Source organism: Esox lucius, chromosome 1 (assembly GCF_011004845.1).
Source record: "Esox lucius isolate fEsoLuc1 chromosome 1, fEsoLuc1.pri, whole genome shotgun sequence".
NCBI classification, from domain to species: Eukaryota; Metazoa; Chordata; class Actinopteri; order Esociformes; family Esocidae; genus Esox; species Esox lucius.
The window spans coordinates 11,379,198-11,403,270 of NC_047569.1; the positions used below are offsets into that span (position 1 = coordinate 11,379,198).

Here is a 24,073-nt window from a genome sequence, read left to right on the forward strand (position 1 = left end):
ATATTAACACAGATGCATCAAGGACAGCTTGGGAGACTGTAATGGAGGGGGGACAGGAGTGTGGGAGAGGTATAGAGGGGGCTCGGTAGGGAATCCACTGAGGATGGACAGGAACGTTAGACAACAGGGAAGGGGGGGGGGGGGGCAGGTTGTGCTGCAATGCAGAGGCAGCAAGTATATCCCTGATACCTCAGTCCCGGATCAATCCTTCTTTCTGTTTCTCAGTCCTCTCTTACGCGTCTCTCCCGGTCTCCCAGGTCCGCGCTACGTGGTCCAGATAGGCGATAAGGTGATCGATTATAACGAGGACTTCCGCCTGTTCCTGGCCACGCGTAACCCAGCCCCCTTCATCCCACCCGACGCCGCCTCCGTCGTCACGGAAGTCAACTTCACCACCACCAGAGCCGGTCTGCGGGGGCAGGTAAACGCACATACAAACACACTGTCCACGACCAAGACCGTTGACACGTTACCGTATGCTGACTGTCTCGTGGCATTCGTTTGGTGTGTGTGTGCGGGGGCGTGGGTGTGTGTTAGCTCCTGGCGCTAACCATCCAGCAGGAGAAGCCGGAGCTGGAGACCCAGAAGACCCGTCTTTTACAGCAAGAGGAAGACAAGAAGATCCAGTTAGCTACACTAGAGGAGTCGTTGTTGGAGGTACACACACACACTACAGACACACACACACACACAGCCAGTCAGTCAAGAAAAGAAAATGCAATCCACACACCCTTAGTCACGGCGCATACAAATCACTCGTGGAGGTAGCCGGCTATTATATTCCTGATTACGACTGCCTGGTCATATTCTAACATGCTTTGCTGCCACGGGAACACAATCATTAGTGATTATCATGTCCCCATCTCTGTCCTCAGAACACCACGTCACTCCCCACTGTACAAGACATTAGTTCTCCCTAACTTTGGCAGGCTGTCCTCTTATTGTCCCTCTGTATTCTCCCACCTCTCTCTTTCTCTCTCTCCCTCCCTCTCTCCCTTCCTCTCTCTCTCTCTCTCTCTCTCTCCCTCCCTCTCTCCCTTCCTCTCTCTCTTTCTCTCCCTCCCTCTCTCCCTTCCTCTCTCTCTCTCCCTCTCTCTCTCTCTCGTCTCCTGTCTGTAGACTCTGGCCACAGCCCAGGGGAACATCCTGGAGAATAAGGGCCTGATTGACTCTCTGAACCAGACTAAGACTAGCAGCGCCCTCATACAGGATTCACTGAGGGAGTCACACAGGCTGCAGACCTCTCTGGACCAGGTACCCGTGCACACGCACGCCAGCACGCACGCACGCACTGAGCCGTCCACCTCTTCATCAACCTCCCATAGGCTGGGAAACAGCCCTACCTGTGGCGTGCGAATGACAGTGGGGGAATACATTAACTGTGCGCCTAGGGAATAGCGCAGTCTGGAGTGTGTCAGTGCAGATGGAGTACTGAGAGAGGACTGGGGGAGAGATGAGACAGAGACGCTCTGAAATGACAGAGAGAGAGATAAGGAGGAGGGGAGGGAGAATACATGAGGGTGTGAGGTAAAGAAAGATGTGGCTGATGTAGAGAATGAAAAATGCAATCACTGTCTGTCTGTCGGAGTCCCTCTGAAGTCCTTCTGCCTGCCTGCCTGCTTGCCTGGATGCATCTGTTATTGTGCACTGTCTCTTATGGAGTTCATTAACCAGGAGGACATTGAGTCCTGCGTAATACTTTACAGCCATTAGCAGGGAACGTTACTAACAACACTCTTTGGCCTCAGCCACAGTAGTCGGTTCTAATTCCGGGTTTGTTTTGGGCTTGGCTGAGATGCGACTGAGGTTCCGTTTGACGAGCACCCGAGTGTGTTGGAGCGTGTGCCCCCGTTTTCAGCGGCAAGGAGGGTTTTCTGTTTCCTCCAGGGGGCAGTGTGACACCAGTTCTGACTGTCTCCCATTCCCTCCCTTTACCCCACCTCCCTCATGGTCCCTCTCCTATTCTCCCGTGCTCCCCCCCACCCTTCCTATCCTCCCCTTTTAAAATCTCTTTCCTTGTTCGTATTATTTTCTAATTCGTTCTTGTTCATTGTACCTTGTCTCTCTCCATCTGTCCCTAGGAGCGTGATGCATACCTGCCATTGGCTGAGACGGCCAGTAGGATGTATTTTGTTATAACGGACCTCTCCAGGGTCAACAACATGTACCGCTTTAGCCTGGCGTCCTTCTTACGCCTCTTCCAGAGAGCCCTGCAGAGCAACAAGGTGACTGTCCGTCATGCACATACAAACACAGGGATTGTGACAACTGGAGAGGAAGTGTTCAGCTCCAAAGTCTTTCCACCCCCCCCTTGATCTTCCTCCTCTATTCTCTTCTATCCTCCTCCTACTATATTGTCCTCCTCTATCATCCCCATCTGTCATCATCCTATATCCTCCTTCTCTTCTGTATCCTCCTTCTCTCTATCCTCGTCCTCCCATGTCATCCTCCCATGTCATCCTCCCATGTCATCCTCCTCTGTCATCCTCACCTCCTATGAACAGGAACTCATCACACGTACAGAACACTTCTCCTCGGATATAGTGGCATATTTGCTTCTCAACCCACCTCAACCTTCCCATTTTCTCAAACCAAACTCTCACACACACTCTCACTTTGGCTGGCCGTTGCTATGGTGACCAGCTACATGGCGACATTCCAGGATGGAACTTCAACAGAGAGAACCCACAGGATTTAGGGAATTAGCGCTTAGACGCGCCCCAACCACAGCTCACACACGATAAGAAAGCCCTCTGTGTGTGTAGTGTGTGTGTGTCGCTGCACAATTGTCTGTGATTGCCTGCGTGTGTGTGCACTGTGTGGTACTGGTTTACACATGGCACTATAGTCATGAGGACGGGGGGATCACAAGTGAGTCGGTAATTGTATCAAACAAGTTCTAACCCTGGATCTTCCCCTATGACGACTTCATCCCACCCCCTCTCTGACAGTTTGCTGCCCCCCCCCCCCCCCCCGACCCATCGGCCACTTCATGGCCAACTTCAAACACAAAGCTGTTTCTGTGCGTGCGTGTGCGTGCATGCGTGTGCGTGCGTGTGAGGATAATTATTTCTGTCAGGCCGCTGCTGTTGAAGAGCCCTCAGACGTTCCTGTTCCCATTGAGATGTGCTCTGAATGAGAGAATGAGGGTGGCCATCTCTTAGCCAGGGTCACAGCCTCAGTCCCATGCTTTTCAATATTTACATCAACAAATTGGCCGCTGTTGAAAACATCCTCAGCCCCTGGTGTTTCCACAGAGGTTAAATGCCTGCTCTTCACAGAGGACAAGTAGAGACTGGACCTGCTAGAGCAGTGCTGACAGACTTGGTCTCTGGCAGTAAACCCCAAAGAGGCAAAACAAATATCTCAAGAGAAGCCCCAGATTCAAGGGAATTAGGTCCAAGTTTGTCAATTGGTACAACAGAAAGTATTGTACATGTTGGTTTAAACATAAGCTCAACTGGGTACCAAAATGAGGCAGCGAATGAACTTGAGAGACAAAACACACAGGACGTTCTATGCCATGAATAAATATTAGCCCTAATTCAAAAACCTGTAGAAAATATTGCTGAAGTGAATTGCTGTTGAAGGAACTGGATTAGATTCATTCCAAATAGTCAATGAATTCATGTAAAATGGATTTAATATATAAAGAGAGTTTTACAGTTACGGTACAAGTATCAAAGATAAAAGTTCTCAGGAGATTCAAGATGTTTGCCAGAGCAAAGGAAAAAGCAAGAGAGCTTTCCCAAACCACCCTCTGGTTTATATCCCGAGATATATATCTCTGGTTTATATCCCAAGCTCAAACCAAGCTTTGGGCTTGGTTTGCTGACCTAAGGATATCAAAACTAGTCCTAAAGAGTAGACCCCTTATCAATTAGGGACACATTCCTATCTGTTCTGGGGCCATTTCATATGACAGAGTGGTGTTATCTCGAGAAGCAAGCAAGCTAGGCAATAACAAGCAAAACTTTTGTCCCTACATTCACAGCTTACAGAAACATCTGTTAACCATTAACTTTCCAATCATAGACTACTAGGACAGAAAGTCCTATGTATTAATGTCTATACTAAAGAATAAAGAATCACTGAATATGTAAATAAATATGGAATATACCTTTCTGTTCCTTCACTGTGCTATTGAACCTAGTGTACATTATGGTGGGAAGGTACTTGCTAAACCAGATTGCCCTAAATCCAACAAGCATCCCATTCAGTCCCTGCATAGAGAGTTTGCCTTCGTGACCCGAAGAAAAAACACAAAAATACGTAATGGGACGGATTTGACCAAAATCCAGTTGTAATATGAAGTTATTATCCCTTCATCAAGCTCAATCTATTTGGCCCTTTAGTGAACAATTTGTCCTGGCAAACTATTTGACCTTAAAAACCTTGAACAAGTACAGGCGCAGTAAACACAGCCATGCTGTACCAAAACAAAACCTGAGACATAATGTCAAAGATATAAACCATTTGCCAAAATGTTCAATTATTTCCCCAGGTTTTAAATACCTCTCCAAAGAGAATAGGTAACTGTTCTTTTTAGGGGAGGACAAAGGCTGGTCTTTGATAAGTGTCCTCGCTGATTGTCCCATTGACAGTGACGTTGCACTTAATGTTACACTTAACACGTTCTCCTCAGTACTTTTGCAGTATGTACTTTATATCAGTTCAGTGACACCGTATGAATGGAACTGATAGAGCAGTGGACTTGGGCTTGTTTTTTACTTATAGGAGAAGAGGAAGAGTGTAGAAAGAAGAGACCTAGGAGCTTAAGAAGGCTGAAAAGGGATGAAAAATAGCAGAGGTGGTAATGATAGGGGCGGAGTGAAAAAAAAGACAGAGTACCACGCAATTCATGGATTGGTGTTTCAGACACGCAGCTCCGTCCGTCACCGTCGCAGAGTGTGTGTGGGACTCCGGTCAGTTGGCAAATGTAACCGACGGCCCCGGTCCGTTTCCCTGTCACCCATCCACAGGAGGCTCAGACCACGGAGGCCAGGATAGCAGCTCTGGAGGCCAGCCTGAAGAGCATGGTGTACGAATATGTCTGCCGCTCGCTCTTCAAGGTAAGTACACACAAACACACACACACAGCAGCGCGGGACCACCGATGGTCCGCCCTTGGGTGTGTGGCCTGACGTGGCGGTCGATAGATGGAGCGGGAACACGGACAGTATCGGCTCTGTCCATCTGCTGCAGGCCCCACATTAACATGGAGGAAACAGTGGATTACATTAACCTGACGCTACGCCGTCCCTCCGTCCTCTGGAGGAGGGAGTCCTGCTGAGGGAGAGTGGAGGAGACGGGGAGGGAGGGAGGTAGTAGCTGTGGTCGAGGTGCCATGTGTCTGTGTGACAGTGGCCAGGTGTTGCTTCCTGGCGCGTCGGCGGTGCACTCTACATTCCCACCGGTCTCCCTTCAGTCTTAGCGAGACGGCTAACGCCACGCCGCGACTACAATCGATCAGGACCGTCAGAAGGTTCCTACGAATACCCGGGCGTCTTTAGAAATGTGCTCTGGTGCAACAACGATGCACTTTGAACCAGCTCTTCTTCAGAGCACATTAAAGTGAATGCTCGGTTCGGCGTAAGTCCTGAGACGAGCGTTCAAAGCAGTACTGGGAGGAAACGTGCCTTCCGTCAATAATAAGAGGCCTCCTGTGATCAAGTAGATATCTATGTGTTGATCACACCTCGGTGGGGATAGTCTGGACTGGACCCCTGAAAGGCCACTGTGTGTGTGTGTGTGTGTGGGTGTGTGTGTGTTTGAAAAGAGCAGCGGACCTTTGCATTGGCATCACGTTGGGGCAGGGGGAATGCACAATGGAAAGGTCAGGCTTTGAGATGAGATGCTCAGAAGTTTTCCTTTTTTCCTCCAACACACGCACAGACAGCGTTCTGGGCGGGCTGGTTTCTAGGGACTGCCCTTGGCCAATCCTATTCTCAACCACCGACAAGACAGCACCGGTTGAAGGCGATTTGACGTTAGCCCAGCTAGTGGTTAGTGCACTGGGCCAGTAAACGAAAGCTGGCTTATTTGAATCCCAGAGCTGTCAAGTTGGAAAAACTGTCAACGTGCCCTTTAGCAAGGCATTTAACCCTAATTGGTGTCAGTGTGTCTGGGGAAGTTGTGATATAAAAAAAAAAAACATTCAACACTTCTCACACACATACAGACTTGCTGATTCACAGCAAGAGCAGAATAAATGAAGTGTGTGTGTTTGAGTTTTCATTAATGTCCTTCATTCTTCCTCTCTGAAAACTGCAAAACGTATATGTCGTATATTGTACACCTTTCCTGTCTAGATAGCTAGAATAGCTTTTCTAATATTGTCACAGAACCAGATTGTAGCAGTGTGGAGCCAATCGTAGTCCTTCACTACTATCAAAAACATGAATGCTGCCAGCATCCTGCTTTGCAGGGCTGTTAAACATACAGTAAATATGAGATGAACACTATATATTATCACCTTCTGATGAATACCCCTCCGAAACAGACTGTTTTCTTGAAATGGGAGAAATGTCCATGTTTTCCCATGACTTTATATGCAATTCTGGAACTTTGAACGTATTTCCTTGATCCTGGAAATGTTGGACCATGCTCCCCTCTGTTTCTTCTGTCAATGTGATGTTATGTAGCTTACCCCACGTCTTATAATGTTAAAACTAGCCAGTACATTCCAGCCCTGATGTCAGTCCTGGTTGTTCTGTAGGGAGGAAACCATATGGTGACAGATATGGTGCAGGGACAGACAGGCAGTGAATGAGAGAGCAAACAAGCAGAAAGGGAGAGACAAACCAGTCCCCCAGCCATAGTTTGAGTGACAGTCCCATTTGAGGCAGCATCTTCCCTGGACAGATCACCTCTAACTCACCCCAACCTGAAGACTTATCACTCCCTCTCAGCCCTGACAGACAGAAAGTCCACAGAGGAGTGTGTGTGTGTGTGTGTGTCTTACATGTGGGTCTGTGTGACGGTCACGGAGAATAGTTTAGTTCACACAGAGAAGAGTCCCACCGGGTGAACAGCATTCCTCCTTTCCCTCCGAAGTGTTATTTAATCACCTCGGTTGAGACCACGTCTCCTACAGGCCCATCCCATGTCATGTGACGAGGATACTGAGGAGATCCCCGCGGACGGAATCTCAAGGTCACATCAGATGTTCAGTTTCACTGAAAATCCCACGTTAGAAGCCTCGTTTGCGGCTAAGCCGTTGTTTTGATTGGTCTACCTGTGTGAGTTGAGCCTTTCAGTATGCTGAGTGTTGAAAGCACTTGGCAGAACCGTTAGCTGGTGTCGTCCCTCTGGGGTTAGTGTAGGACATTAGACCACTTAGCACTAGTGCAGCTACAGCAGCGCTAGACAGGTCTCAGGCCACTGGGGAAAGAGTGTTTTAGTTTTTAGCTGCAGCGCGTCCTATACAGCCATTTCTTCTAAGACTTATTCTCACAGTTGAAGCGTGTCCTTTGGTGCCAGATGACTCTGCCGTATGTCGAGCAAGGACTTTCCTTCTGTCCCTCAAGGAAGTGACATCAGACATCAGGCAGATTTTTGGTTCTGCAACTGTGTTTTCTCTCTTCAACATGTCCAGTTTCTTAAAATGTCTTAATTACTTCTCACAAGATATCAATTACCTTTTTCTTCAAGCCAATAAATACTTACTGCCCAGATAAATATCTTAAACTATTTTCTCAGGCGTTTTTGCCGGGCGGCGCAAGCGGAGCCGGCCAAGAAGAGCGAATGTCTCTTACTGAGTGACTGACTACCGCTTGTAAAAATGCGTAGTGATTAGAGATGCAGACCTGCAGCCAATAGGCCCTGTGTACGAATCTCGTCACAGTCAAAGCAAATTATGCATTAGGATTTGTTCTGGATAGACAAAGTATTTTCTGGCTACAAGCTTCAGTTGTTGTGTAAAGTAAGGCTACAATAAAACTGTTCACGGTTATATTGAGAGCATTTCTGGTGGATTTTCCTTTGCAGTGTAAAGTTCATATTCAGTCTCGCTCGGAATTGCTCAATTCTTGTGACTATTCAATGCAGTGAGATACTAGTAAGCCTATAACTGGTTAATAAACTGTTAGAACGGCAAAAGCTATACATTTTATAGATTATATTTGTGGTGGAGGTAAACTTAATAAGAAACTTTAGTCAGTTTAACACAATGCTTAATGGTGTCTAGTGAAATATTTAAACTTGGCATGATGTTAAAGACACCACCACTCACGTGGGAAGGGCAACGATATTTATCACTTTTCATTGTGGGCTGCCTGGTTCCTTTTCTGGTTCATAGTTTGTTTTTGGGACCACTTTTATAAATCAATTGTCTTTTAACTTTCGTGGTAAATGTTTTAGTTTTTTGTGTAAATTCAAAAATATTCTAATGTTCTAGAGTCTCTTCTCAAGAGTCTAATATCCTTGTGTTCCACAGACTGCACTGTAGTCTAATATCCTTGTGTTCCAGAGACTATAGTAGAGTCTAATATCCTTGTATTCCACAGACTGTACTGTAGAGTCTAATATCCTTGTGTTCCAGAGATTACTGTTGAGTCTAATATCCTTGTGTTCCACAGACTCTACTGTAGAGTCTTATATCCTTGTGTTCCAGAGACTTTACTTTTGTGTCTTATATCCTTGTGTTCCAGAGACTTTACCGTAGTCTAATATCCTTATGTTCCAGAGACTACTGTAGAGTCTAATATCCTTGTGTTCCAGAGACTACTGTAGAGTCTAATATCCTTGTGTTCCAGAGACTATTGTAGAGTCTAATATCCTTGTATTCCACAGACTGTTCTGTAGAGTCTAATATGCTTGTGTTCAAGAGACTATTGTAGAGTCTAATATCCTTGTGTTCCAGAGATTACTGTTGAGTCTAATATCCTTGTATTCCACAGACTCTAATGTAAAGTCTAATATCCTTGTGTTCCAGAGATTATTGTAGTCTAATATCCTTGTGTTCCACAGACTCTACTGTAGAGTCTTATATCCTTGTGTTCCAGAGACTTTACTCGTGTGTCTTATATCCTTGTGTTCCAGAGACTTTACCGTAGTTTAATATCCTTATGTTCCAGAGACTTTACCATAGTCTAATATCCTTGTGTTCCAGACTCTACTGTAGAGTCTAATATCCTTGTGTTCCACAGACTACTGTAGAGTCAAATATCCTTGTGTTCCATAGACTGTACTATAGAGTCTAATATGCTTGTGTTCAAGAGACTATTGTAGAGTCTAATATCCTTGTATTCCACAGACTGTACTGTAGAGTCTAATATCCTTGTGTTCCAGAGATTACTGTTGAGTCTAATATCCTTGTATTCCACAGACTCTAATGTAAAGTCTAATATCCTTGTGTTCCAGAGATTATTGTAGTCTAATATCCTTGTGTTCCATAGACTCTACTGTAGAGTCTAATATGCTTGTGTTCCATAGACTCTACTGTAGAGTCTAATATCCTTGTGTTCCATAGACTCTACTGTAGAGTCTAATATCCTTGTGTTCCATAGACTCTACTGTAGAGTCTAATATCCTTGTGTTCCATAGACTGTACTGTAGAGTCTAATATCCTTATGTTCCAGAGACTACCGTAGAGTCTAATATCCTTGTGTTCCAGAGACTTTTCTCTACGATTGTATTCCTGGGGCTCTAGAGTCTAATTGTTGTATTTGTTAGCTCCTACTACTAGATCCCTGCTCCTTTGGAAAATAGGTGACTCTGAATAAATTCCTATGTAGCACTGGCTGGTATAGTTACTGCTTTTTGACAGCATGTACTAAAGTTGATTTACTCCACACTTTAGCCTGGTCCCCTGCTTTGGTGATTGGCATTTAGTAGGCCCAACTAGGAGGGCTGTAACAACGAAAAGACCGGAGTCAGATGTCAGCAAGGACGTTTAATAGGAAGAACTAATATGTACATTTAAAATAAACAACTGTGAACCCAAAAAGATAGAATTGATTAAGTGTAGGAGAAAATAAATTGAACAACAATTTGCTGTAGGGGAGAGTTATGTCATCTTGTCCTTGGGGAGTTTATGATCTATTTAATGTGGTCTGGTCAGTGTAACATTTCTCATTCTTAGCAGTGGGCTTAAATATAGAGGAATTATTGTTAATGTGCCTGTCCACTTGAATATTAGAGTAATTTTATTACTCCACTTATTCACAATTGTGCCACTTTATTATTTACATATGAATATGGGATGCACTGTCAAGAAGTGTGAATCGAATTGTATTTTGGTGAGAGACACCATATACAGAACAGAATAATCAATCTGGCATGCTTAAACAATATGAATGTCAAATCAATGCCGCTAAGTAGTTAATTTTGTCATCTGTCACAGTTTACTGTGAGGTGGGAAAATTACCCAACTTAATATAACTGGTGATTAAGAAGTTAGTACCAGATAATTCTCTACTCTTACATTTCTTAAGAGGGCTGCTTTTAATTGATGCAGCTGGCCAGGTGTCTCTGTCTATACAGTTATTGGCAGCCTGACTGGGAGGAGGAGACGCTTTTAGTACCTCTAAGTGTCTGCATGACCAGGACCCTTGGATCGTTTGAATCTTGTCAGTGTTGAAACGTTTCCATTGAAGTCCCACATCAGAAGCTGTTATCCACAGTGAAGTAGTTAGGTACAGTGATAAGTTAGTGCATTAACAACTCTTCAAACGGGGTGTGTGACGGCACTGAACTTTGACCTGGCTTGAGGAGTCTTGCGCGGTCACCCTGTCTGAACGGTGACCTTGTCGTGGTTCCCTGACACAGTGGCAGAGCTAAAAAGTTCTCTCTGGCGGTACGTTCCAGGAAGTGGTGAAGGCCATCGGTTCATATCTGTAGTATTCACCACAGGCCGTGTGTTATGGGCCAGTTAATGCGCTGGTTTAGCTGATGTGTCAAGGTTAGCTTCTAAACTCTGCCGGTCCTTAATGTGCCGGGTATGGCCGTGTCTCTGTCAGGAAGCTGTTACTGAATAATAACGCTCCGCCCTGGAAAAAAAGAATAAGCGTTAGCAGTTTGCGCGTGTATCTACCTGTGTGTGTGTGTGTCATATAAATGTGTCAAATCCCACTGAGGAATGGGATGGAGAGAGTGTGTCTGTGTGTTTGCCAGGGTAGATACATTTCAGATAGCAGGTGTGTGTGTGTGTGTGTGTGTGTATGTCTGTAGATATAGAGAGATAGATGTGAGAGTGCAGGTGGGTTTAAGCTGGTGAGAATAAATGGTTCCGCTTCGCTCCGAACCGCCGTCCTTCTGCATCTATGAGGGGCGTGCGTGCGCGCATGTGTGTCATAAACGGCTCATCTTCAGCATTTATTAGCTTCAGAATAGGGGATATAGAGTGGGGAGAACAAGTATTTGATACACAGGTTTTCCTACTTACAAAGCATGTAGAGGTCTGTAATTTTTATCATAGGTACACGTCAATTGTGAGAGGTGGAATCTAAAACAAAAATCCAGAAAATCACATTGTATGATATAATTAATTTGCATTTTATTGCATGACATAAGTATTTGATCACCTACCAACCAGTAAGAATCCCGGCTCTCACAGACCTGTTAGTTTTTCTTTAAGAAGCCCTCCTGTTATACACTCATTACCTATATTAACTGCACCCGTTTGAACTAGTTACCTGTATAAATGACACTTCAACACACTCAATCAAACAGACTCCAACCTCTCCACAATGGCCAAGACCAGAGAGCTGTGTAAGGACATCAGGGATAGTATTGTAGATCTGCACAAGGCTGGGATGGGCTACAGGACAATAGGCAAGCAGCTTGGTGAGAAGGCAACAACTGTTGGCACAATTATTCGAAAATGGAAGAAGTTCAAGATGACGGTCAATCTCCGTCAGTCTGGGGCTCCATGCAAGATCTCACCTTGTGGGGCATCAATGATCATGAGGAAGGTGAGGGATCAGCCCAAAACTACACGGCAGGACCTAGTCAATGACCTGAAGAGAGCTGGGACCACAGTCTCAAAGAAAACCATTAGTAACACACTATGCCGTTATGGATTAAAATCATGCAGCGCATGCAAGGTCCCCCTGCTCAAGCCAGCGCATGTCCAGTCCCGTCTGAAGTTTGCCAATAACCATCTGGAAGATCCAGAGGAGGAATGGGAGAAGGTAGAGCTTTTTGGTCTAAAATCCACTCGCCGTGTTTGGAGGAAGAAGACAGATGAGTACAACCCCAAGAACACCATCCGAACTGTGAAGCATGGAGGTGGAAACATTATTCTTTGGGGATGCTTTTCTGCAAAGGAGACAGGATGACTGCACCATATTGAGGGGTGGATGGATGGGGCCATGTATCGCGAGATCTTGGCCAACAACTTCCTTCCCTCAGTAAGAGCATTGAAGATTGGTCGTGGCTGGGTCTTCCAGCATGACAACAACCCGAAATACACAGCCAGGGCAATTAAGGAGTGGCTCCGTAAGAAGCATCTCAAGGTCCTGGAGTGGCCTGGCCAGTCTCCAGACCTGAACCCAATAGAAAATCTTTGGAGGGAGCTGAAAGTCCGTATTGCCCAGCGACAGCCCCGAAACCTGAAGGATCTGGAGGTCTGTATGGAAGAGTGGGCCAAAATCCCTGCTGCAGTGTGTGCAAACCTGGTCAAGAACTACAGAAAACGTATGATCTCTGTAATTGCAAACAAAGGTTTCTGTACCAAATATTAAGTTCTGCTTTTCTGATGTATCAAATGCTTGTGTCATGCAATAAAAAGCAAATGAATTACTAAGAAATTATACCATGTGATTTTCTGGATTTTTGTTTTTGATTCCATCACTCACAGTTGAAGAGTACCTATGATAAAAAATTACAGACTTCTACATGCTTTGTAAGTGGGAAAACCTGCAAAATCGGCAGTGTATCAATTACTTGTTCTCCCCACTGTATACTCTCTCTCTCTTTATCTTTCTCTCCCCCCTGTATCTCTCCTCACATCTTTGCTTCTGTTGTCTTCGCCTCCACTCATATTTTTTTACTGCACAGTTTATTATAGCCTCTTCACTGTCCTCCTCCTGTCTCTATCTCTCTCTATCTGTATAGTATATAACCAGCCATTTCCCTCTCTCTTTTCCCTTCTCTCTCTCGCTGTCTTTATCACTCGTCTCCTCCCTTATCTCAGACGTTACTCTTTGTTTGGTTCTCTGCAGGCGGACCAGCTAATGTTTGCCATGCATTTTGTCCGAGGGATGCACCCAGACCTCTTCCAGGAGAATGTAAGTTGTCATAATCATTCATAACATGATCACTATCAGACATCCAGTACCCTTTAACTCTTTTTCAGAAGGTCCTGTCTACGTAAAATCTCCTATTCATCTTAACACTGTTCTTTTTATTGGACTCCTCCACAGGAGTGGGATGCCTTCATTGGCCTTATTGTAGGGGACACAGTGAGAAAGGCGGTACGTACAACAGTAGTGTTGGTGTGTCTGTGAAAATTGAAAACAGCAGAGGAAATAAGCTATTTCCAACTCAATGGTTAGAAATGGGAATGATGCTGTAATAGTGATAGTAAAATAGTGTTTTTGATAGTAAGATTCACTGCGTGCACTATTATTAGGCAAGTGAGTATTCTGATCATATTATTATTAGGATTTCAGCAGTTCACTGGTGAAACCCTATTGTTTTTGTTGGCGTTATTATTATTATTTGTCTGCCGTTTTAAGGTGCAGATTCCCATGAGATAAAATGGCGCAAAAGGGCCCATATTTGCACGGTAGTACAGACCCATGGCCCACAACTTCTGATGCAATGCCATGCAAATTGGCCTCACGGTGGCGCTGTCATAAGCCTCCAAAGTTACACTTTTTGCAAGTTCACCATGCCCACCCCATGTGAGCTAGAGTCTTGAAAATTGGTACATAGGTCTATCTCCTCACTAGGAACATTTTTGCCAATGGATCCCATAAAGTCCGCCATTACGGATTTTGTGAAAAAAAACTTAAAACGCTACTCCTATGGCACCAAGTGACCGATATTCACGTAATTTTGTATTTGGCATCTAAGGATAAACGCTGTCAAATGCTATATAAGCCAGGCAGGTATGTTAAAAAACATGGCCGCTATTGACCAATAAATATTGGTTTTTGCACATTTATGGACTACAAGGTTAATGATATTATAATTTTAATGTTGACAAAGATGATAGGACAAAAATGACTGCAATATTATTTTATCAGCCACATGGTGGCGCTATTGAGGTTTTTCACATGCTAGTTCACCACGCTCACCTCTTTTCAGTTAGAGCCTTGAAAAGAAATGGATATGTTAATCTCCTCTCATGGAACATATTTGCAATTGGGATCCATTAACTTTTCATTTTATGTTTTTTTGGCCATTTTGAATTTTTGAAAACCCCTTAAAACACTTCTCCTATGGCACTTCAATTAATATGTGGCATCTTTGGTCAAAGGTCTTCAAAATGTATATATACCAGGTCAGTAAGACAAAAAACATGGCCGCTATTGACCTATGAACTTTTATAGATGTGTGGTTTTGCGCATATAGGCACAGAATTCCTACACGTTTAATCAGATTTTATTTTTACTTCACAGTCTTTAGACAAATATGTGTCTAATTCTCGTCTAATCGACAAAGTGTCTAATTGTTGTGCCACACAGTGGCACTATAGATTTTTTTGAACATATGCATCCTTATGATGCTCGTTAGTAGATGGTTGTGAACTCCATCTCCTAACGTAGAACATATTTGCCATTGGAACCCATTAACTCCATTTTGAATATGTAAAAATGCTCAAACTTTATTCATCTAGCCCTAAATGACCAATCTTAATGTTACTTCATATTTTGCCTCTACCTATGAAGATCTTTACATTTATATAAATTAAATCTGTTTGTGAAAGAACCTCGCCGCGGTTGACCAACGAACATGTGCAGGGCCTATTTTTGCACATATTAGCACACAACTCATACCCCAAAAATAATATTATAATTCAATTTGGTAGGTTTGTTTACAATCATGAAACGACCAAATGGGACCAAGCAATTTCCAATGAATCACAAGGTGCCGCCATTCAGTTGTCCACATTTGCAAGCTCACATTGTTCACGGTGTGAGTAAAAGTCTGAAAAGAGGTATATAAGGTAATCTCACAAATAAAATGTATGCCATTGGAAGCCTTAAAGTTCACCATGATGGACAGTTTGAAAAAAAATCCATGCCACATTTGGTACTAATGCATTCATATGTATTTCTCAGCGCAAATGGTGCAATAAGTATGTCAAGTGCTGTTTGCTGAAACCCACTCAATGCTGCTTGCAGCTTTAATTTCTATGCACATTTTCCAACTCCAAACCATATAAACTTGAATGCTCATTGGATTGAATAATTTTCAGGTGATATGTATTTGTGTAATGAGGGAGGGTGTGGCAACAGTGAATAACACCTTATATCAAGGTGTGCATAATTATTAGGCAGCTTCATGATTTAAGGTAAAATGGGGCAAACTGACACTGTCAAGTAAACATTTGTAAAATACCTTTCAGATGGATACAATACTCTTGAAATAGCTAAACTATTGAGGCGTGACCACTGGACACTAAAACTTTTTGTTGCGTATAGTCAACTGGGGTGCAAAAAATGCATGGAGAAGAAAAGAGGCAAATTAACTGCAAAATACTTCAGAAGAATTAAACATGAATCTACCAGGAACCCATTATCCTCCAGTGCCACCATATTCAAGAACTGCAACCTACCTGGAGTGTCCAGAAGTACAAGGTGTCAAGTTCTCAGAGACATTGACAAAGTCAAGAAGGCTGAAAGAAGACCACCACTGAATAAGATTCACATGTTGAAGCATATAGATTGAAAAATCTGTCTTCAGGTATTTCTTTGCCCAAAGGTTTTATGGGCAGATGAAATGAGAGTGACTCTTGATGGAGCAGATGGATGGGCCCGTGGCTGGAACACTAATGGACACAATGCACCACTTCGAGTCAGGCACCAGCAAGGTGGAGGAGGGGTACTGGTATGGGCTGCTATCATTAAGAAGAATTAAGGAAGTTGGATCTTTTTGGGTTGAAGATGGACTGAAACTTAACTCCTATACCTACTGCCAGTTTCTGGAAGAAACTTTCTTCAAACAGTGGTACAGGAAGAAGTCCTCAGCATTCAAGAAGGCCATGTTCTTTATGCAGGACAATGCTCCATCATATGCATCCAAGCACTCCACTGCTTGGCTAGCAAGCAAGGGCCTCAATGATGTCCGAATAATGACCTGGCCCCATTCCTTACCTGACTTAAATCCTATTGAGAACTTGTGGACCCTTCTCAAATATGAGATTTATAGCCAGGGAAGACAATACACCTCTTTGAACAGCATTTGGGAGGCTGTGGTTGCTGCTTCAGCGAAAGTTGATCGTGAACAGATCAAGAAACTGACAGACTCCATAGATGGAAGACTCATGGCAGTTATTGAACAGCAGTGTGGCTATATCGGTCACTGAATATGTAATTTAATATTCATTTTGTGTTACTTATTTGTTACACTTATGGTAAAAATTGAGAATAAACAAGTGAGATAAATAATTTTTGTAATTTAGTTGCCCAATAATTCTGCACGCTAATTGTTGCCTAATAATTGTGCATACTTATGTATTCCCCTGATAAAGATCAAAACTAATTTTTTAGAGCATTGTGTTTGTTCAACAATAAAATTAATCTTGAGGAATAGGATTTACCTAATAATTGTGCACAGAGTAGCGTGTTTCTTATAGTAATAATGATAGTAAAATAGTGTGTTTTTGACATTCAATTCCCCATCCTTTCCTCCGAACTGACCCTCTGGATCTGCAGGATACCCACAAGTCTTTGCGGGAGCAGATTCCTTCCTGGATCGATCAAGAGAGACTTGGTGCTGTAGCCATGTTAAAGGTTGGTATATCAGGGCTTTATGATTACCTTTTGTAGAAACTGTGTGTCTCTAAGTCAGTGGTAATTCATTATCCTAATAAATAAGCAATAAAGTAATAATATTTAATTGAAAGATTAGCAAAGCAGTCATCTGCCTCTTACTTTGGTGCAACATGCCTATCATCAATCTGTTCATGTCAATCCAAAGATGCAATAATCTGAAGTAGACTAATCATTATAACAATTACAATCTGGGTGATTTTTTCAACAGCTCTTTGGTGCTGGGAAAGAAAGAAGAAAAAACTATTCTAGGTCATGCTGTGTTTCTGAATTGGCCAAATTTCACAATTTTATACAATAAAGCACAATATAATTAACAGAGAAAAGGATAGAAAAGTTACAAAAAATCATTATGTATTCAAGTATTGCATCATTTCTGATAAATCAATACCATTTCTACTGTCCATACCGCCCACCCAAATGGTGAAGGTTTCTGAACTGCATGTACATACACCAATGAAAAGGAAGGAATATGTTAACATTGCATATCCCTGATCTTCAGCTTTACAGCATTCTCCTTTTATTCCAGAGTTGTTCTCTGTTGTGTGTCATTGCAGAGTACCTTCCCGGGCCTGTACCAATCGCTGTGTCTGAGTGATTCAGACCTTTGGCTCTCGTTCTCACGGAGCTCCACCTGTGAACAGGAAGTCCCGCCCTCTGTTGCCAAGAAAATCACACCCTTCCAGCAGGTGATCTTTGAATTAATGTTAATCACAGGTCATCATGTCTTTCTCAGCGTTTTTGATTTGTCATTTACACAAGATTCCCAACCATGGGCGGTTGACATAGAAGAAAAGTAATTCCCTCTCGTGCACAGTATGGGCACTCAATTGACTCAGCACAACCCATGCTGTGAGTCAGTACTGGATGTCTTACTCCCAGAAACATGCTGCAGAAAAAAAGTTGCGAGACAATACATATTTGACAGAATGGCCATTTCTGCCACTGTAAACTTGTCCCCATTCCCCAGGCTGTTGCATGTAATGCGCCAAAGTGTTGAGGAATGTGATATTCTGAACGTGTCTTAACAAGCTTATATGGACAAAAGTGATATTAATAGCCCTTTTTCATCATTCACTACATGTGATTCGTATGAAAACGGTGAAAAGAATCTAGGTAAGTAAATTGTTTATGGTCAAATAACTTTGCTATCGACAACAGTCCCTCGTTATATTTAGCCAGCTAGCATCACAGATGGCAGGGATCCAGTAATGCAGGGTTTAAATGTATTTAGTATTCTCCCAAGTAAAGTTTGCTTGCTGGGAGCTAGGAATTTGCTTTGCAGGACAAATGAAAGGAAGTGACACTGTCTATCCTCCGGGGGTGTCTAAAATCTGATGAAATCCCGGTAGATGCGTTTGTTATTTTGCGTGTGTTTGCACAGGCGACGGGCCAGGTCACAGAAAATATTTCTGTGTGTGTTCCAGTCAGTGGTGGACAGAAAATCTGGGTACCTGTGGTCTTTAATGTGCTCCCAGATAGCTTCCTATTAACCCTCATTCTAATTCATTTCCATTCCTTTCCCTCTCTTTCTCTCTGCAGGTGTTACTGGTTCAGGCCATCAGGCCAGATAGACTACAGAGCACCATGGCTACCTTTACCTCTCAAGCACTTGGTGAGTGTGTGTGTGTGCGTTTGTGAGGTACGTGTCTTACGTCGGCCATAAATCTGCCTGGCCAGTAACGGTGTCATCATTAGCGCCGATCAATCCGTCCTAACGAGACGCCAAATAAACACAGCAGCAGTCAACTGCATTGGACCCGTGTCTCCTCAGTGCACATCGATCTGCAGACGGGACGGCGCGAGTCAGCACTATCCATTTCTGACCGCGGCACATGCGCGGAGAAGCGGCCGACAGACTTGCGGAAACACGTGAGCTGACTCGCTCAGAGAGACCCTCTCAGAGAGACCCTCTCAGAGAGACCCTCTCAGAGAGACCCGCTCGGAGAGACTCGCTCGGTGGAGACACTGATGGCGTCCGTGTACGGAGCTGCCCGATGCAGGAACAATGGGGAAAGTGTCCGGTGATTAATACACAGTCGTTAGTTACATCTGTCACTAGCCAGCGTGTCGAAAGCGCGCCGGGGACGAAGCGTGCTAAATTAATCACCAGCCATTTCTCTTCATTTGACGCGAATACCCACATGCTTGGCAGTTGTGTGTGCGCGCGCGTGCGTGCGCCCGTAGACCTGATGAATGTGTGGTGATTCCTCTTCATTATGCCAGCGGGCTCAGATGGGAGGACAGAGCGATATGATTGGCCGATTAGCCCCATGGAGGGAGAACAGATTGGCTGTAATACTGTGGAGCCACTGAGGTCTGACAAGGTTTGCCTTGCATTCAGTGCCATGTAGTGCACGCTATTTAATGACCATCAATCCTGGGAGAGGTTTCGTTTTGATTGGTTATCGAATATCATGTAAACAGCCCAACTGCATTTAAAAAAAAAATTCTAATCAGGGATCATGTTCTGCGCTGGTGACACCAACAAAGGAAACTGGTCTTTATCATGATTTTAGCATACCATATCTAAGTAACCTTAGTTCAGTGCTGGTATGCAGATGTAGTGGATTGTAAGTATTTGTTTATCTGGGGAGCAGAAAATTAAGGACTATAGTTTTCTCGTTCATTTGTCCTTAATCTGTTGTTATAGAATCAACTGTATTTTTCATTTTCATTTTTCCTTAATTTGTTGTAATAGAATTGGCTGGTTTGGTCTTTTTCATTTGTCCTTAATCTGTTGGCTTGAATCCAGTGGTAAGACTGATGTTCTAATTTCCACGATTTTCTCTAAAAGCAGCGCTCTTGCATTCCAGTCATTCCACATAGGACATTATTCTGTCTGCTGGGACTTCCTACCGTGTCTGCCTTTCTGTCCTTGTCCAGTGTCACCTTGCTCTTTTTCTTTTATGTAATTGTTTTATACACTCACCTAAAGGATTATTAGGAACACCTGTTCAATTTCTCATTAATGCAATTACCTAATCAACCAATCGCATGGCAGTTGCTTCAATGCATTTAGGGGTGTGGTCCTGGTCAAGACAATCTCCTGAACTCCAAACTGAATGTCAGAATGGGAAAGAAAGGTGATTTAACCAATTTTGAGCGTGGCATGGTTGTTGGTGCCAGACGGGCCGGTCTGAGTATTTCACAATCTGCTCAGTTACTGGGATTTTCACGCACAACCATTTCTAGGGTTTACAAAGAATGGTGTGAAAAGGGAAAAACATCCAGTATGCGGCAGTCCTGTGGGCGAAAATGCCTTGTTGATGCTAGAGGTCAGAGGAGAATGGGCTGGCTGATTCAAGCTGATAGAAGAGCAACTTTGACTGAAATAACCACTCGTTACAACCGAGGTATGCAGCAAAGCATTTGTGAAGCCACAACACGCACAACCTTGAGGCGGATGGGCTACAACAGCAGAAGACCCCACCGGGTACCACTCATCTCCACTACAAATAGGAAAAAGAGGCTACAGTTTGCACAAGCTCACCAAAATTGGACAGTTGAAGACTGGAAGAATGTTGCCTGGTCTGATGAGTCTCGATTTCTGTTGAGACATTCAGTTGGTAGAGTCAGAATTTGGCGTAAACAGAATGAGAACATGGATCCATCATGCCTTGTTACCACTGTGCAGGCTGGTGGTGGTGGTGTAATGGTGTGGGGGATGTTTTCTTGGCACACTTTAGGCCCCTTAGTGCCAATTGGGCATAGTTTAAATGCCACGGCCTACCTGAGCATTGTTTCTGACCATGTCCATCCCTTTATGACCACCATGTACCCATCCTCTGATGGCTACTTCCAGCAGGATATTGCACCATGTCACAAAGCTTGAATCATTTCAAATTGGTTTCTTGAACATGACAATGAGTTCATTGTACTGAAATGGCCCCCACAGTCACCAGATCTCAACCCAATACAGCATCTTTGGGATGTGGTGGAACGGGAGCTTCGTGCCCTGGATGTGCATCCCACAAATCTCCATCAACTGCAAGATGCTATCCTATCAATATGGGCCAACATTTCTAAAGAATGCTTTCAGCACCTTGTTGAATCAATGCCACATAGAATTAAGGCAGTTCTGAAGGCGAAAGGGGGTCAAACCCAGTATTAGTATGGTGTTCCTAATAATCCTTTAGGTGAGTGTAATTTTTGGGTTAAATCTCATTAGATTAGAAATAATATTTCTAGATTGTCCTGGCCAAAAATAACAGCACACATGTAAATCAGATGTTATCTCACTATGGTGCAGCAATGAAAAACACACTCATAGAGGCTACAGTAATGTTATGCCGACCTCACTGGCCAATATACATCCATCAACCATAACATTATGACCACCTGCCTTATATAGTGTAGGTCCCCCTATTGCCAACAAACAGACCTGACCCGTCGAGGCATGGACTCCACTAGACCTCTGAAGGTGTGCTGTGGTATCTGGCACCAAGTCGTTAGCAGCAGATCCTTTAAGTCCTGTAAGTTGTGAGGTGGATATGATTTGTTTGTCCAGCACATTTCACAGATGCTCGATTGGATTGAGATCTGAGGAATCTGGAGGCCAAGTCACCACCATGAACTCGTTGTTGTGTTCCTCAAACCATTCCTGAACAATTTTGGCTTTGTTGCAGAATGCTCACATGCCCATTGTAGGCGCTTTCAGCAGTCGTCACAGGGGTCAGCCTGTGCATCCTGACTGGTCTGCGGTTACACAGCCCCATACACAACAAATTGCGATGCACTGTGTGTTCTGACAGCTTTCTATCAGTACCTGCATTAACGTTTTCAGCAGTTTGAGCTACAGTAGCTTGTCTGTTGGATCGGACCACACAGGCCAGCCTTCACCGCTTTTCCTTCCTTGGTTCACCGCTTTTCCTTCCTTGGACCACTTTTCATAGGTACTGACCCCTGCAGACCGGGAACACCTCACAAGGGCTGCAGTTTTGGAGAAGCTCTGAACCAGTCGTCTAGCCATCACAATTTGGCCCTTGTCAAAGTTGCTCAGATCCTTATGCTTGCCCATTTTTCCTGCATCTAACACGTCAATTTTTGAGGGCAGAATGTTCACATGCTGCCTAATACATACCACCCACTGACAGGTGCCATGATAACGAGATTATCAGTGTTATTCACTTCACCTGTCAGTGGTAACAATGTTATGGTTTATCGGTGTATATTATGTAGCAGATGTTCTTATCCTGATGGACTTAAGTGCATACATTTCCATACTGACCCCATTTAGCCCACAACCCCAGCGTGAGTGTACAGTATATTATTGCCTTTAGGAGTTGATTTAAGTATATAGGAGCTCTATATCTGGGTTATGATACACTGCTCAACAAAATTAAGAGAACACAATCATCACAGTACAACACCAAGTCAATGAAACTTCAGGGATATCTATCCGTCCAGTTAAGGAACATAAATTATTGTGAATCAGTGTCTCCTGTTTTGGTGCAAATGAAAGTGACACAGCAGGTGCCCTGGAGAGACAACAGCAAGGCAGGTGGTGGCTACAGACTATTGCTCTCTCCTTATCCTTCCTGACTGATTCTTCTCTAGTTTTGCTAGTGTCCTTGTCTCTACTGGTAGCATGTGGCGGTACCTGCAGCCCATTCAGGTTACACAGGCCATCCAGGTCCTCCAGGATGGCACATCCATACGTGTCGTCGCAGGAAGGTTTGCTGTGGAGGAGATACCAGGAGATGGGCCATTACACAAGGCGTAATGGTCAGGCTGGACAGGGCCGTAGAAGTTCATCAACCCAGCAGCAGGACTGGTATCTGCTCCTTTGTCCAAGGAGGAACAGGAGGAGCACTGCCAGAACCCTACAGAATGCCTTCCAGCGGGCTACTGGTGTGCATGTTTCTAACCACACTGTCAGAAACAGACTCCATGCGGGTGGCATGAGGGTCTAATGTCCTCTATTGGGACCTGTGCACACAGCCCAGCACTGTGCAGCTTGATTGGCATTCGCCAAAGAACACCAGAATTGGCAGGTCCGCCAATGGTGCCTTGTTCTCTTCACACGTGACAACAGGTTCACACTGAACACGTGTGAATGTGTCTGGTGACGCCGCGGTGAACGTTGTGCTTTATGCAACATCATCCAACATGACTGCTTTGGCAGTGGGTCAGTGATGGTCTGGGGAGGCATATTCATGGAAGGTCGCACAGACTTCCACATTCAAGCCAACACTACCCTGACTGCTGTTAGGTACAGGGATGAAATCCTCAGCCCCATCGTCAGACCTTATGCTGGTGCAGTGGGCCCTGGGTTCCTCCTGGTGCAGGACAATGCCCGGCCTGATAATGCCCGGCCAGTGTGTAGGCAGTTCCTGTTTGACAAATCCAATTGAGAACCTCTGGGACGTTATGTATGAGTGCATCCGACGTCGCCAAGTAGCACCACAGACTGTCCAGGAGCTCACTGATGCCCTGATCCAGGTATGGGAGGAGATCTCCCAGGACACCATCCTCCATCTCATCAGGAGCATGCCCAGACGTTGTCAGGAGTGCATACAGGCATGTGGGGGCCATACACACTACTGAGTCACATTATGAGTTGCCGTGATTAAATTCACACAAGTGAACAGCCTGTGATTTAAAATGCTTACTCAGATTTTTGGTGTGAGTTTGAATCCAACCCTCAATCAGTTGGTGATTTTGGTTTCCACTGACAGTTGTTACATCATTTTATTCTCAACGAATTAAACAATTTGTAGGAAAGATTTTGAAATGTAATATATTTCTATTTCCCTGAATTTTTTGTTTCATCCCATTTCCCAAATCCAAAAATACTGAAATGGCCCAGTGAAAGCACTGAATATTTCGCTGTAGAATTGTGTTACAGAGCAGCATTCATGATTCATATAATGCTAGCAAAGTGTTTAGGTGCTGATGCAGTAAAACAACCACAAACCATGACACCACCTTCGTTGGGCCATTTCCTGGTGGTTTTCTTAGTCTCGCCTGTTGGGTGAGGTTGTGCTGTAACTAATTCCTCGTATCAGCTCGACAGTATTGTATTTAGTTTTTCTTGGCTTTGGGGAAATGCTAGACTAGGAACATCCGCGTTTACACACATTGTGAATACATCAATATCCTTGATTCTATTAAATGTATTTCTT

At 44.1% G+C, this 24,073-nt stretch overlaps 1 protein-coding gene across 4 annotated transcripts in view; it reads left to right on the forward strand.

Annotated features, from left to right (window-relative positions):
• The window catches only part of LOC105024072 (cytoplasmic dynein 2 heavy chain 1), a 127,037-nt gene that overhangs the window by 66,658 nt on the left and 36,306 nt on the right, over positions 1-24,073 (forward strand). For 3 of the 4 annotated variants that reach the window (XM_029119454.2, XM_029119458.2, XM_029119456.2), the window contains 10 exons: positions 258-421; positions 538-657; positions 1,120-1,254; positions 2,082-2,225; positions 4,983-5,072; positions 13,167-13,232; positions 13,368-13,418; positions 16,830-16,907; positions 17,504-17,635; positions 18,489-18,561. In XM_029119454.2, the coding sequence (XP_028975287.2) occupies positions 258-421; positions 538-657; positions 1,120-1,254; positions 2,082-2,225; positions 4,983-5,072; positions 13,167-13,232; positions 13,368-13,418; positions 16,830-16,907; positions 17,504-17,635; positions 18,489-18,561 (1,053 nt within the window). The remainder of the gene's footprint in view (positions 1-257; positions 422-537; positions 658-1,119; positions 1,255-2,081; positions 2,226-4,982; positions 5,073-13,166; positions 13,233-13,367; positions 13,419-16,829; positions 16,908-17,503; positions 17,636-18,488; positions 18,562-24,073) is intronic. The other variant, XM_029119460.2, reaches the window with a different exon arrangement.